Source organism: Penicillium odoratum (genome assembly GCF_028828045.1).
Source record: "Penicillium odoratum strain IBT 22623 chromosome Unknown utg000004l_segment0_segment0, whole genome shotgun sequence".
Classification (NCBI taxonomy): Eukaryota; Fungi; Ascomycota; class Eurotiomycetes; order Eurotiales; family Aspergillaceae; genus Penicillium; species Penicillium odoratum.
Genome location: NW_026643146.1, coordinates 1,500,468 through 1,515,294, shown reverse-complemented (window position 1 = coordinate 1,515,294; position 14,827 = coordinate 1,500,468). Strand labels below are relative to the sequence as shown.

General features: G+C 48.1%; 8 protein-coding genes across 8 annotated transcripts; 4 read left to right on the top strand and 4 right to left on the bottom strand.

Annotated features, from left to right (window-relative positions):
* Positions 1-89: 89 nt before the first annotated feature.
* Positions 90-1,834, top strand: N7520_004836 (Amino acid/polyamine transporter I; the record flags this gene model as incomplete). The annotated part of the gene is made up of 5 exons (XM_057138770.1): positions 90-319; positions 365-441; positions 490-768; positions 814-982; positions 1,030-1,834. 5 exons carry the CDS (start codon positions 90-92, stop codon positions 1,832-1,834), a joined length of 1,560 nt encoding a protein of 519 aa, XP_056996977.1.
* Positions 1,835-2,061: 227 nt separating this feature from the next.
* On the top strand, positions 2,062-3,037 carry N7520_004835 (alpha/beta fold hydrolase; the record flags this gene model as incomplete). Its single annotated transcript, XM_057138769.1, has 3 exons — positions 2,062-2,421; positions 2,470-2,820; positions 2,864-3,037. 3 exons carry the CDS (start codon positions 2,062-2,064, stop codon positions 3,035-3,037), a joined length of 885 nt encoding a protein of 294 aa, XP_056996976.1.
* A 13-nt stretch (positions 3,038-3,050) lies between these two features.
* N7520_004834 (aromatic alcohol reductase) lies at positions 3,051-4,007 on the bottom strand (the record flags this gene model as incomplete). The annotated part of the gene is made up of 1 exon (XM_057138768.1): positions 3,051-4,007. One exon carries the CDS (start codon positions 4,005-4,007, stop codon positions 3,051-3,053), a length of 957 nt encoding a protein of 318 aa, XP_056996975.1.
* A 764-nt stretch (positions 4,008-4,771) lies between these two features.
* N7520_004833 (putative extracellular exo-polygalacturonase) lies at positions 4,772-6,146 on the top strand (the record flags this gene model as incomplete). The annotated part of the gene is made up of 3 exons (XM_057138767.1): positions 4,772-5,035; positions 5,085-5,451; positions 5,509-6,146. The coding sequence occupies 3 exons, from the start codon at positions 4,772-4,774 to the stop codon at positions 6,144-6,146; spliced, it is 1,269 nt and encodes a 422-aa protein (XP_056996974.1).
* Positions 6,147-6,452: 306 nt separating this feature from the next.
* Positions 6,453-7,079, bottom strand: N7520_004832 (uncharacterized protein; the record flags this gene model as incomplete). Its single annotated transcript, XM_057138766.1, has 1 exon — positions 6,453-7,079. One exon carries the CDS (start codon positions 7,077-7,079, stop codon positions 6,453-6,455), a length of 627 nt encoding a protein of 208 aa, XP_056996973.1.
* Positions 7,080-8,633: 1,554 nt separating this feature from the next.
* Positions 8,634-9,502, bottom strand: N7520_004831 (RNA-binding signal recognition particle subunit SEC65; the record flags this gene model as incomplete). The annotated part of the gene is made up of 2 exons (XM_057138765.1): positions 8,634-8,989; positions 9,067-9,502. The coding sequence occupies 2 exons, from the start codon at positions 9,500-9,502 to the stop codon at positions 8,634-8,636; spliced, it is 792 nt and encodes a 263-aa protein (XP_056996972.1).
* A 1,667-nt stretch (positions 9,503-11,169) lies between these two features.
* Positions 11,170-12,701, top strand: akr1 (putative aldehyde reductase (AKR1); the record flags this gene model as incomplete). Its single annotated transcript, XM_057138764.1, has 10 exons — positions 11,170-11,216; positions 11,275-11,362; positions 11,427-11,440; positions 11,518-11,602; positions 11,665-11,757; positions 11,805-11,934; positions 11,998-12,062; positions 12,115-12,359; positions 12,413-12,576; positions 12,628-12,701. The coding sequence occupies 10 exons, from the start codon at positions 11,170-11,172 to the stop codon at positions 12,699-12,701; spliced, it is 1,005 nt and encodes a 334-aa protein (XP_056996971.1).
* Positions 12,702-13,003: 302 nt separating this feature from the next.
* Positions 13,004-14,645, bottom strand: N7520_004829 (sugar porter family MFS transporter; the record flags this gene model as incomplete). The annotated part of the gene is made up of 3 exons (XM_057138763.1): positions 13,004-14,310; positions 14,404-14,487; positions 14,543-14,645. 3 exons carry the CDS (start codon positions 14,643-14,645, stop codon positions 13,004-13,006), a joined length of 1,494 nt encoding a protein of 497 aa, XP_056996970.1.
* Between the last annotated feature and the right edge of the window lie 182 nt (positions 14,646-14,827).

Genomic DNA, 14,827 nt, shown 5'->3' with positions numbered 1-14,827 from the left:
GTTAGCTCGTATTGATTCCGCTATAAGAATGAAGGGGTCCGCGTTTCTGGAACAGGGGATCCTTTGTTTCTCAATGAACTTATGTGGTGATGACTTCCATTTCAGATTTAGAGGACAGAAGCAAGACTTTCCCGGAGAAGCCTGTCAGTGATGAGGAGCAGCTGGCTGCCCTCGGTCACGTACAGGAACTTCGTCGTGAATTCTCCCTATGGTCAATTGTGTGTCTTCAGATCTCCTTGATGGCAACATGGGAAGCATTGTCATCAGTTGTGGCAACAGCCTTGACCAATGGTGGTGCCCCTTGTTTGTTTTATAACTAGTGGGTCTACTCTCTCTTATATCTGAGCACAGACTAACCCGTTAGTCTGATTTCCTTGGCTGGTACCATTTTCGTGGTTCTGTCACTATGTGAAATTGCCGCCATTTACCCCACCGCAGGAGGTAAGAGATCCTTTTACTCCTCTGCTTCACTCGCTTATGTATCTACAGGACAATATCACTGGGTCCACTGTCTCACTCCTGAATCATATCGAGCCACTGCATCATGGTTTACCGGCTGGATTTCCATCGGTGGCCAGCTCGTTCTTGCCGCTTCAGCTGCCTTTGCCTCTGGCCTGCAGCTGCAGGCTCTCATCACCATGAACAACCTCGACACATATATTCCCGAGAGATGGCAGGGAATGCTCTTCTACTGGTTGATCCTGGCATATTCTACCGCAGTCAACATTTTCGGCTCCAAGATTCTCCCTCACACCAACACAACGGCGGGTTAGTGGAAAATCTCTTGAAAAATATCATCGCTGACAAAGCCAGGTGTATTGCATGTACTCGCATTTATCGCGATCGTCTGCGTCTTGGGTGCAATGTCCACCAAACACTCCGCCGACTATGTCTTCAAAGAGTTTTCTAACACCAGTGGCTGGACCAACGACGGAGTCTCCTGGCTGGTTGGGTTGCTCAGCACTGTATACCCTTTTCTCGGGTATGTATTTGGACTCTAGCTACCAGGTTACATTGCTGACTTTGCAGATATGATGCCGCCTGCCATCTAAGTGAGGAACTCCCCAAGCCCTCGCGTAATGTGCCCCTGGCCATGATCGGCAGCGTCACTATTAACGGTATCATCGGCCTTGTTTATTGCGTTGTGCTGTTATTCGCTCTAGGCGATCTCCAAACTCTTCTCGAATCAAAAACAGGGTTCCCATTTATGCAACTCTTCCTCAACGTCACAGGCTCGCCGGCCGGTGCCTCGGTAATGGCGCTGTGTATCACTTTGGTAGCACTCGCTGCTAATGCCGCTGGGACAACCTCGACCAGTCGCACAGCATGGGCCTTTGCTCGTGATCACGGTCTCCCTGGTTCGGGATTCTTTTCCTACGTAAATCCGACCCTCAAGGTGCCCGTGCGCATGGTCCTGGTCGTTGGGCTCTTGCAAATGCTGCTCGGTCTGATATACCTCGGAAGCTCAACGGCCTTTAATGCCGTCCTTTCTATGGCTATCCTGGGCATGTACGCTTCCTACTTCTCTCCCATCCTGTTCATGCTTCTGTATGGTCGACGGACATCCTCATCGGTTGTCGGTGGTTTGGGATCAGGGATGTTCAATCTCGGACCGCGATGGGGCCCGGTAATCAACGTCATTGCCCTGATGTGGCTGCTCCTTGCAATGGTGTTCAGCACATTTCCTACCGTCGAGCCTGTCACACCTAACAATATGAACTACTGTGTGGTGGTGACGATGGGCTGGATGTTTATCGGCGCGGTGTACTACTATATTTTTGGTGGAAAGAGACGATTCTCAGGTCCCGTGGTTGAATTAGCCGAGGATATATAAGAATTTTTGGAATATGACTTAATAAATTGAATGTTTCATTGTTGTTTTCCCGAATTCTCAAACCCAGACCCCGCGTTGGAAGTTGCCACCCGTTGGAGTAGTGGAGAATCTACTCCACTTATTTCCTATCTCCCCGAAACTCTACAATGCCAAGAGCAACATACAGTATAAGTAGGAAGGTTGAGGAGAATGAATAGGATGTTCAAATCAATGAGCCTTCTATCAAGATGCCTAATACCAAGATTATCCACGTGCCCCATCTGGGTGGAATCGACGCCGCATATCAGATGTCCCAGTATGATCCAGCCAAGCCAACTGTGGTCCTCGTAAATGCCTTCACCGCGACATCTGAATTATATCGACAACAGTTTGATGATCCTCAGCTTACCAACAAGGTAAACTTGGTGGCTATTGAGCTACTTGGACATGGCCAGACCCGCACAGCGGCGGAGCAGTGGACATACTGGGATACGGCAAAAATGAACCTTCAGGTCATGGAAGCCTTGGGTATCGATAAGGCCTTTGTTTTGGGAACCAGCCAAGGAGGCTGGATTACTGTTCAAATGGCGCTGCTAAGTCCAGACAAGGTATATCTAGACATAACCCTACACTATTGATATGGCTAACCAGTATAGATTGTGGGAATCATCCCCTTGGGAACATCCATGGACTCCGAATCGCATCGCAGTCGAGAGTTAAACTGTTGGGATGGCGCATCCATCGTCTCGAGTTTCGTAGATCAATGGACTGCCAGCAAGCCGGTGCCTGACTTCGAGCCGGGTGATGACTACTGTGAGGCGCTGATTAATATCGGCTTCAATGAGTGTTCTGCCGAGGTTCGTGACTTCTGGCGTGAATCGATCAAATCATGCTATCGGGGCGAAGAGGGTCGCAGGCGTCTTCGGATGGCTGCGATAAACTTGGCTGAGCGTGGGCCGATGCATCTCCGACTGGCGGATATTCGTTGCCCGGTTCTATGGCTTCATGTATGTTGGTTCCTTTCTTATCGAACATTTCTAACTATAGCAGGGAACCAAAGATGTGGTTTTCTCCTCGGCAAATGCCAAGGAAGAGATCAAGCTTTTCACGAGCTCCCCGGATGCGAAGCTGGTGACTATCGATGGAGGTGCCCATTTCTTGAACTGTACTCACCCTGCAGAGGTGAACCTTGCATTGATGAAGTTTGTGGACAAATATCAGTAAATAACGTGAAGAATCATGTGCTGCCCCAGTATCGCTTCATATACTGTTCCACCGTTGTTGGCTGAACAGAGCATAGACGATTTAAAGAGGGATCAATCACCCATTGATCCAAAGTCGCAACCATCTGTAGTTGACATTCCATGTACCTGATAAACTCAGCCGGAGGAATACCTCTGAGCCGGCTCACCAGCTCTGGCCTGGTTACCTTGCGGACATGAATTGATTTCCCAGTGTATTTTTCACACAAACTGATCAGATCCGCAAAATTGAGCGTATCCCCTACCATGCCCAACTCCCTGCCTCCCCACGGCTCATCAATATCCAACGCGCCGACAATGAACTTACCCACGTCCCGAATATCGGTCAGAGTCAAACTTGGAAATGATCCATCCGCACGTACTGGGACCTCAATCCAAGGCGATGGATCATCAAGGTGAACGAGAAAGGACCCTTCCTGAAACCCCGCTAGAGCTTCTAGTCTGATTGCTTCATCAGAAATTCCGATTCCAAGATAATTCATGAACATCCCACACGGGAACCGAGCAGCATCAATTCTGCCTCGGCTGACCGAGACCTCTACTTCTTTCCAGACTATACTCTTGGCTCCGAGTAGATAAACCATCGTATGCGCTCGGTCTGTGAGTGCAAATTCTGATGGTGCGAATCTTCGACAGCCTGCCTCTTCCGCTGCATGGAGGAGGTTGATTTCCACAGTAATCCAGTCCGGGCCTGGAATGAGAAGGACACTGATGACCACATCAACATCTCGGAGAGCTGCCACGAGGGATACGTGTGAGTTGTAATCCACATGTCGGATTTCGACCTTTTGATGAAGAGATGAAAGCCATGATGGGACTTGCTTGATTTTGCGGGAGAGGATCACTGGGGTGTAGCGGCCTGTGGCGAGGAGGGCGGAAACAATAGATGCGCCTAGAGTGGGACTTGTACCACCAGCTATAGCGATGAGCATTTTTGAAAACGATTGAACTTCATCGACTCAAGTGCTGCGATAGATCTCGGAAGGTGCAAAGGTGGTCAAATAGCAAAGGTCTTAGGGGTTGAGGAATGTCAAAATCATCAACACGAGGTCGTTTAATCATGTCGTCATAGCGAGTTGGACAGTGACACCATATGGATGCTAGAGCTCAAACAATGAGATTTGCTTAGAATCTCCAGTCATATAATTCATGGATGGATTTGCCAGTTGTCATATTGTCCCTAGAATCATATTCAAATGTAATCATCGGCCAGAATGGCACAGTATCTAGGAGACCAAAGGGAAATTACGCTTCCATGTAATCGATTCGCATTGATTCTCTCACACGTATGGATATAAATTCTGTTCCTCATTGCCAAATGTGATAGTATTACTCAAACATTCCTGAAAGCAAAATTAGTGCCAGTTTGATTGCTTCCAAGGTTAATATATCCCGAGGTCCCATCCTCTTCATTGGTGGAACATATTCTCCTCAATATGATCCTTGTTATATTCGGAAAGATCAACACAACAATGAGTCCATGCGTACGGAGTACTAATAACCCCAGATCGTGAATCCCCCACCGGCGATATTGAAATTCAAATTTCCGTCTTTTCCCCCGCAATTCATTTTCTCCGCATTTTATTGAAGTTCGGCATAAAAGTCTCCGAGCTGGAGAGACAAGATCTACATGTCTTAAATACGCTTTAATCGCATTCTAGTTACTTTCATAGCAAATCAACATTGAAATACAGCTATGCTTCTACTGGAAATATCCTCGGTGCTGGCTATTGGGCTAGCTCTCTTGACTCCGGCTCATGCCACTCCGACCACTGGAAATGTGTGCACTGTGAAGGCAAGAGGTCATCAAAAGGATGATGTTGAGAATATCCTTCAAGCATTTAAAAAGTGTGACAATGGTGGTACTGTTGTCTTTCCTGAGGATCAGTCATACTGGATTGCCACACGCTTAAACCCAGTCCTTAATGATGTGAAAATCGAGTGGCGCGGGAAATGGACGGTATGTAACCCACTTCCATTCTCTACACAAATGATACTGATGGCCGAAGTTCTCCGATGACCTGAGCTACTGGCGCAACAACTCTTACCCAATCGCCTTCCAGAACCACCACGCTGGTTTTGTTATCTCAGGCAGCCATATCAGTATAGATGGCTATGGAACAGGCGGCATTGATGGAAATGGAAATGTGTGGTATAATGCAGAGGAAGGGACCACACTGCCAGGTCGACCAATGCCGTTTGTGTTTTGGAACGTGTCGGATGTCAACGTGGAGAATTTCTACGTGAAAGATCCGCCACTGTGGAGCTTGAACATTATGAACGGTACCAACATGCGATTCAACAATATCCTATGCAACGCCACCGCCGTGAATGCACCATATGGAGAGAACTGGGTACAGAATACCGATGGCTTTGGTGAGCATGACATTAATCTGCATTTTGCAACAAATAGATAATTAATCTACCAAACAGATACCATGGATGTGGACAATGTGCAACTCACGAACCTGGTATACCAAGGTGGAGATGATTGTATAGCAATCAAACCGCGCTCTTACAACGTCGAGATTCGCAATGTAACATGCCATGGCGGAAATGGCGTTGCAATTGGAAGTTTGGGCCAGTATCTGGAGGACTCAAGTGTGGCCAACATTCTTGTCGATAACGTGAAGATCATTCGGCGCAATAACGATATGGAGAATGGTGCTTACGTTAAGACATGGATGGGCGGCCTTGTGCCACAAAGCTCATACGAAAGCGCAGGCCTTCCCCGGGGTGGGGGTTGGGGAAGTGTTCGCAATGTCATATTTTCGAATTTCGAAATCGATGGTGCCAGCGCCGGTATTGCTATCACTCAGGACAGTGGAGACAATGGCTCGTACGTCGGCACAAGTAAGATGGCCATTTCCAACATTGCATTTGTGAATTTCACAGGGAATATCGACAGGGACTCGACAAAGGTTGCGTCAGTGTCTTGTTCGAATCTTCATCCGTGTTATAACATTGACTTTGACAATGTCGTGCTATATCCAGAGAATACCACCACCCCGGGAATTGGCTCTTGCTCTTATACAGCCGATGATGGAGTGCATGGACTTGATGGATGTTAGTGACTTGACGCTACTTTGCTAGTTCATTTTCATTCGATCATTCGGTAAATAGACTTAATGCAAGGCCAAAATCCGAATTACTATTCTTACTCATTTTCTTTTACACCTGCTCTTCACTTCATCATCAAGTGGAATCAAGATATTTCTTCATGGGAAGATAGGAGGTCATAACAGAATGAGCAAAGGAACTCATCAGACACATCAACTTTGACGGCGTATTTCATGTATACCATGAGACTAATTGATAAAGAATTCATAAGGGGGAAATGCTAGCGCTTTCGAAGGAAATCTAAGAAAAGTTCAATATTACTCTCTGTACCAAGACTGATGGCTTTCAACAGCAAGAGTATCGTCATCTAGCTCATCAGTGCAGGTCTCAAACATTTTATGATTAAAGTTCTCTGGACAGCCGACGATTCCATCACGTTTGGGGATTTCATTCGACCGGGGCCTTTTCTTGGAAAGGTCCAGGGGGTCAACGATCGCTTCTAGAACCACTTTATCCATCTCATATCGATCCCAACCAAGCCCTCTGTATATTCCAATAATCTCATCAAGCTGATCGGCAACATCTGCCCGTTGAACGCCACTTTTTGCAACTTCAGGTTGAAGGCGGCGCAATTGAGACGTCGGGCTTGGCTTAATCTGTTCTGCATGTCCTGGGAAGGGGTCCCTACGGTAGTTCTCATGTCGATCCGATACCCTCGTTGAATCACCAAGGCAAGCACGGCGAATGGCCTTCATAGAACGTGCCACGGTATTCGCGGTACCAAATATTTGCTTGGCTTCATCATGGCCGAACTGGCCAATGCAGTCATCAATAAAAGCTATCAACCTGCACAGACTATACTTGTTATAGTCCTCGGTATGACTCCACAGTACAATGCGCAGATCTCGAAGTGTTTCCTTCTTGGACGAAACTCGGGCCAGCATGCACCCTGGACATTGATTTATTTGGTATCGCCAAGCCCCGGCAGTAGGAGGTATGCTATTTGGCGGAGTCCACATTCCCTTCAAGGCTCGCAGATTTGTCAGTATCTTTTTTTCAGCTGGTGGGATATCTTCTGGATGTGTGTCAAATGGGTGAAAGTGCACTGTGACCTCACGTTGAATGAGATGCAGTATATCTGAAGTCTCTTCAGGATTGAGCAAATGGTGAACGCTGCATAACTGAGGGGGTTTGCTCAGTTTTGGGCGTCGTAGGCGTTTTGGCAAAGCCAGAATGAATCGTAAAATTCGTGCTTTATAGGAGGAGTAGCTGGTGTTGTTTAAATGCATGGCTATGTCAGAATTCTTGCCTCTCCTTTTGTCAGTTCTTTGAGTGATTCTGGGTATTTCTCAAGCCCAATGTCGGGTCGACTGGACCTGACACATCTAGGAAAAAACTGCCTTTACTTTTGACTTTATGCCTGGTTTAAGGCAGGTCAATAATAGCTGTGAAAATCAAACCAATTTGTGATAACCTTGAACATATGGCATTGCTGCTATATTTATGTTCTTCTCAAGGATAATCTATGAATATGTATTCTTTGTTTGTATCGATTTGAATTTCTTAGACGCAAAAATCATTGATCATACTTTGAATCTTTGTTCTGGTTCCTATACAGTGCTTTGTTCATGTCTATCCAGCCTTTGTTTCCAATTATGTTCAAAGGATATGGCCTTTATACCTAATGATTATTAGGCAGGAATTACTAGCAAGGCCTCAGTCTGCCATTCCCTTCATGGTCTTTCATTCGTTGTATACCATGCTATGCCCTTAATGCCTTTAGTGTGATTTAATAGAGTAGGTAGAAACGTGCCTCCTATTAGGCGGTTTACAATTAGTGCAGCAGCCATATATGTCTGAGAGGGTTTGATTTCAATCCTGCGCAATTAGTAGATGCCTTGCCTCGAGCCACCAAGTAGGCTACTAGACTCGCATGCAGGAGCCAGCAAACCTCTCGCCAAAACATAAAGAACTTCCTGATGATCCACTTGCGCTTGGGCGGATTTAAGTGATGGGATGTTCCGAGTCATCAGTGGTCTTCACCAAGCGTCGATCCTGTGATAGCAAAATACATTCAACGATAGATCATCGATATGAACGACCATCAAGATACAGCTCTGCGACTCGTGTTAGTTAGTATGTAGCTCAGATCACAAGTAATGGTCCCAATGAATTGGGCCTCTCCGTGTCAGAGAAAAGAAATGTCTTCATGGTAATCTTTCATTGGATATCTCTGAAATATTTGTAAAGAAGTCTCACGACCTGCGTCATGATACTGAAATGTTAATTTTTGGAAGTTGTACATGAGCAGAGGCCACTTTGTGGCCGCACAGGATCTGCTGGGTCCGTTACCCACACTCCAGACATTAGCCATCGAAGGCACCAGGTATCAAGAAGTTGTGTATCCTCTATCGTATAGGAAGGAGAAAAGAAAAAACGCCCGTCGCCGTGCAATGCAAGTGGAAACCACGAAAGACAAGTGGAGAGAAGAAGTTGATTCAAGCCTTGCCCTTCTTCTTGTCTTTCTTTTTCTTGTCTGAATCGGCTCCTGAAGACTCGCCTGACATGCCGGGCATGCCAGGCATTCCCGGAATTGAAGGCATACCGGGCATTCCCTGCATGTTCTGCAGCTCCGCCATTGCCTCTTTGAACGGGTTGTCGCTGACCCCACCTCCGCTGTAGGCGGGCGAATGAATGGGCAAGATGCTTCCAATTTTCCACCCACGCGGTGCTTGGGGAGCTTCGGGGAGTTTGTCGGGCATTGGCAAGCCACGGATGCGGAGTCGGTATGGAGATTGTTCATTGGTCGGATGGGCTTTGAGGTATTGTGCGACGAGGATGAAAAGATGGTGCTCTGCAGGGCATTGAGTTAGCGATGCAATGCTATTGAAAAATCCGCGACAACGGATCATGTGCCAGTCAGGTACGTACTATTCTTGATTTGGGAGTTCGCCAATCGGCCATTTTCATCCTTCAGCAGTACACGCACTCGGCCGGGATTGGCCCAGTCCTTAGGGTGCAGCTTTTCAGGCTCCAGACCGCATTTCAATCCCAGCATCTGCACTGCATCCACAATGTCTCGAGCCAGCGGGTTTTCCACCGCAAGCTCCGATCCCACCTTGCGACCCTCGGCGCGAGAACGGGTCTTATCGAAATAAACAGGGTAAAGACATTGGTAATGTCTGGGGATTTCGCGCTGGGGTTGGGGTTGAGGCTCGGGCATCTGGGGCATGGGGAATGGGTTGGCTGGTGGGACGGAGGCGGAGACGGGAGCAATGACGGAATTTCTGGGGAGGGGCTCTGAGGAGGGAGCGACCTCTTCAGGGTCGGAGTCCGAAACCTCCTCGATGCGGGCGTGGTGCGACATGGTGAGTTGAATGGAGATGGATAGGGGAGAAATGCGGAAGTGGGAGTGGAAGTGGCCTTGTTGTGCGGGCGGAGGTCATGTGTGGTTTCCCCGCCCATTGACCAGTTGCCTCCAATTGACCAGTTGCCTATTAGTCTCGAAGTACCAATTGATGATTTCCAGATGTTCACTGTTCATAGGCAAATTTTTGATGCATGAGTCAACCACCTCACCTCAGTCTTGTCAGTGAATGCAACATTATTGCCTGATTCTAATTGCAAAGGCCTTTTGTTCGGGGTTGGTGTAGTTCATGTCCACCCAGATGTATCTCGATGCCGTTAGATATTCATCACGACACAAGAACTAGACACAGCGACAATGGCCAAATAAAAATGCATCCTCCCGGGGTTTACACATGGAACAGAAAGAATCTGTTGCAACTTTTCATGGATCGAGGGCTTCCCTGGGTACTACAACGCAGAAGTGGTGATCATGGACTACATAAGGGGCAGGAATTCATGATGCCCCCACGTCAGTTGGACGGGATCCAAGAGTCTCGACTCTTTACATAGAAGGAACTGAGAACGGCTCATTGAGAGCTCTCACTGGTCTCGAAAGATGGATATCATATTCATGATGACATGGAGATTGACAGACCAACCCTGGGGTGTCCGATCAGACGGTCAAGAATGTTATATTCTGAAGAGGCTTTGTTTTGTCCAGCCGTGCTTTTTAGATCCCAATTGAAGGCCAGGCCTGCCATCTCGCCTGGAAAAAGACGCGGTCCGTAGGAGGTGGCTCAAGCGCATATGGATATCCCAAGCTCGTCAACCAAGACAAGCAGCATGTCCTAGCAGCATTTTGTCAGATCCTAAATCGTTAGTGACAGGACAACTGCACATGCAAGGTGACTACGTTGAGGAAATTCACGGCACTTCTGACAGGACTAGCATTCATGTAAAAGCACCGGCAGGAAATCGAATCGAAAACGATTCGTGAGGTTCAGACGATGAGCGGTGCGAGTGGGCTTGGGTGGACCTCGGGAGGTGGAAGATGAAGTTGGAGTTGTGTTGAAGTCATTTTCATCATCGTGATGGAAGCTCACGGCATCGGGATGGTCTCGGGAATGGAAAATTCGGAGCGATCGAGCCGATGGGACCGGCGCAAGTCCGAGTTCAACTTGGCAGTGTATAAACCATTTGCTAACCCGAATTAGGTGCCCGACCTTGGAATCTTCCGTAGAACCATTGAAAAGCGAATTTCATTTGTGGAAACGTGGCCAGTAACTTTCTACCCCAGTTCTCCAGGTGGAGTTCAAATCGGTTAAAAGCGGGTAATAACTGTGTACAATGACATCACAAAAGTAGGTAGAAGACATTGGAGACAATGAGATACATATTATGAGAAAGAGTTGATCACATATACATCGAGCTTGTATTTCCAATTGAATTATATATGACATCAAGCTTGAAACATTGAATAATAGCTGGATATTTGGGGTTTATGTTATATCATCAACTGAAGCCGATCTTTCCCCTCTCGGTGGGGTCTAGTCCGGCCTTTGTGAGGGGCAAACGTGGGATGTCAAGTATTCCAACCCCGCCGGGGAATTTATTAATGTCCTTGTCCCCCTACTTTCTGCTTTTCCAATTCATTTCTATCCTCTATCTTCCTCACAAAATTACACAATGTCTCTCGGCAAGAAGGTTACTCTTAACACTGGTGCCCAGATCCCGTACGTATAAACTGTAACAACAAAAGACTTGAGAAAACAACAATTAATAGCTCTACAGTCAGCTGGGATTCGGTACCTGGCAGTCTGCCCCTGGCCAGGTTGGTGAGGCCGTCTATGAGGCCCTGAAGGCCGGTTACCGTCACCTGGTACGAGGTTTCTCTGGAAAATGGATTGGGATACAGATGCATGTACTAACATTCTTTGCTTTAGGATTTGGCCACTATGTATGTCAACAATCCCCCATGACGTCAATCAACTCAATTGCGATGATAGATCACCTGCTGACTGATCTTTTGTCTAGCTATCAGAACCAGCGTGAGGTTGCCGCCGGTATCAAGCGCGCCTATCAGGATATTCCCGGCCTGAAGCGCGAGGACCTCTTCATTGTATGTATTCTCTTTGTCGGTGATCCCCTAAATCATCCATTACTCACAAATACTCTCAATAGACTTCCAAGTTGTGGAACAGCCAGCACCGCCCGGAGGTCGTTGAGGCCTCTCTAGATGGCTGTCTTGCTGAGTTGGAGCTGGACTACCTTGATGTAAGCGGAGATTACGACAATTATTGAATCACAGCTAACGGAACAAGCTCTACCTTGTTCACTGGCCCGTTGCTTTCCAGAAGGGTGATGACTACTTCCCTCTCGTCGCCAACAGCACCGTTGAGGGTGGTGATGTTGTCATTGACGATGATGTTTCCATTGTCGACACCTGGAGAGGTAAGTCAAAACACTGGAAACTCCATAGCTTTCGGATCCGAAACTAACGCAATTTTTTCGTAGCCATGACCAAGCTCCCCAAGAGCAAGGCTCGTGCCGTCGGTGTCTCCAACCACACCATCCCTCACGTTCGTCTACCGTCCCAACACCGCTCGATTTGCCCATACTGATACTCCGCAGCTCGAGGCTATTATTAACGGCACTGGCGTTGTGCCCGCCGCAAACCAGATTGAGCGTCACCCTGTCCTGCAGAGCAACGACCTGATTGAGTACTGCCAGAAGAAGGGCATCCACGTCACTGCCTACTCTGCCTTTGGTAACAACATGCTTAACATTCCTCTTCTCATCACCCGTCCTGAGGTGAAGGAGGTTGCCGAGTCTGTTGCCAAGCGCACCGGCAAATCCGTCACTGGTGCTCACGTTATGTATGTTCTTCTGCAGCTGGTTCTTCTTTCTATCGCTAACGCTTCTTTCTCAGTCTTGCCTGGTCCCAGGTTGGAGGTCACAGTGTTATTCCCAAGTCGATTACCCCTTCGCGTATTCAGGACAACTTCAAGGAGATTGAGCTCACTGACGAGGAGGTTGCCAAGGTCAGCGCTCTGGGCAAGGACCGGAAACGTTACAACACCCCTTATACTGCTAGTAAGTGCCCGTCAAGCTATGCAAAGAAGATCGATCGCTAACCCATTACAGACAAGCCTCGCTGGGACATCAACATCTTCGGTGAGCCTGAGGAGCAGCCTGCTGGTCACAAGGTGATCGTCTAAGCGCTCATGAGCGAATGAAAATGAAAATGAAAATATGAGATATGTATACACGCTATCGGGATTCAGATAGAACCAAGGATAAAACGAATTGGATACCCACTACTGTTTCTCAAAAGCGTGGCTGATCTCCGCTATTTGTATATTCCAAAAGGCACAGCCATGAAATACGTAACGCGCCTAAAGCTACAATGTATCGGCCTGTACACATCGTTCCATGTGTGAGTATGTACATTTATGTGCTACTTACTATACTTCAATGTCGACAAGACGATAAAAACAACATATAAACAACTCTAAACGAGTCAAGCCCGGCCTGCGGTCAACTCGGAATGCATGGTGCCAATCTTATCCTGGTCAGACTTGGCCGTATTGACCGACTCGGCGCCATCCAGGTATTGCGGTAGTCGATTTCTTGGAGTCGTCCCCACGCCTATTTCAGCGATATCATCCTTCCAGCCTTGCTCAGCATCCGGATCAATACCTTCGAACATCTCATTGATCTCTTCCAACGTCTTGCCTGCAGTTTCCTTCAAACAGAAGTAAGTGAAACCCACGATGAGAATGTCCAGTAGACCGAAGAGCAGGAATGTCGCCCAGCCAATTCCAGCCATGATGTACGGAGTGGAGAAGCTCCAAATAAAATTGAAGAGCCACTGGGAACCAACGCCAAATGCAACACCTGGCTCGCGGATCCGAGTAGGGAATATCTCGCTTGTGCAGGGCCAGGGCAGCGGGCCCCAGCTGAAGTTATAGGCGATAATGTCGAGATAAATCAATGCGACAGTGCCTGCACCTGCAGAGGATACCACTCCATTCTGGGGTGGATAGTTCTTGACAACAGCAGCGGTAGCCAGCATGCACACAGCCATGAAGGCAGCTCCTCCAGCTAGCACTGGCCGACGTCCGAACCGGTCGGACATGAAGACCACGAAAATCAAACAAGCAACAACCTTGACAGCACCGAAGATGCCGGTCAATAACAAGTTCTTGTCACCAGGACCCACGATAAGCGAGAAGAATTGTGGACCAAAGTAGGCGAGCGCGGTCGAACCGGTCGACTGCTGCGCTAAGAATAGTCCACCGCCAATCAAGAGCCGGTGCAAGTTGGGCCCTTCAAGCAATTCCCTGGGGTGGAAGCCAGCCGTCATATGGCGCTCTTCTTCGAGACCACGCTGCATTTCCTCAAACTCCTCCCGCACGGCAGCACCATTACCAGCGCGGATCCACACCAGACTTTGCCAGGCCTCGGCGGTCTTCCCCTGGGCTAGGAGCCAGCGCACACTCTCATTCAGAGTGAACATCCCCAGGCCCATCAACGCGCCTGGAACAAGCTGCAGGCCAATTGGCAGCTGCCACTGCTTGGCACTCGAGGGCATTTTCTCCACACCGTAGTCGATCCAGTAAGACACCAAGATACCAATGGTGTAGGTCAACTGGTAGCAGCTTCCAAGCTGACCACGAATTTCCTTCGGACTCATTTCGGACAAGTAAATCGGGATCACAGTTGCAGAAGCACCTACACCAAGACCACAGATCACTCGCCCGACATAGAATGCTGATAATGAGTGAGTGTCGATAACTTCTAGTACAACACCAATGCAGAAGACCACTGAGCAGACCATCATGGCAATTCGTCTGCCCCAGCGGTTGGTCACCGGTCACACGATAAAGCAGCCAGCTAGTGCGCCAGCCTGTTGGATACCGACTGCAATGGCGCTGATCCGGGTCTTTTCCTGGGCGGTGAATTGGAAGGATTGCTGAAAGGAGTCGAATGTGAGAACACCACCTGGATAGATTAGAGATGGAAAGCAAATTGATACCACAATATAGTAGGTACACACCAATGACGCCCGAATCATATCCAAACAATGCTCCGCCACAACAAAGCACGGCAGCGAGCCAGTAAGTGCGCCATCGAGCATTGGAAAGCCGCAATGCCTCCATAATTGGATCTTGTGTCTCCAATCCAGTGGATTGCTGATCGGGAGCTTGAGAAAGCTGGGAATATGATGATAAAGGATGAATATTCCACCAGCTGGTCAGTCCGGCCCACCAAGCCGAGAAGATAGAGTCAGGAGAAGCGGAGGGCCGGGGAGAACTTGATATAACGCCGGAGATTACATGAT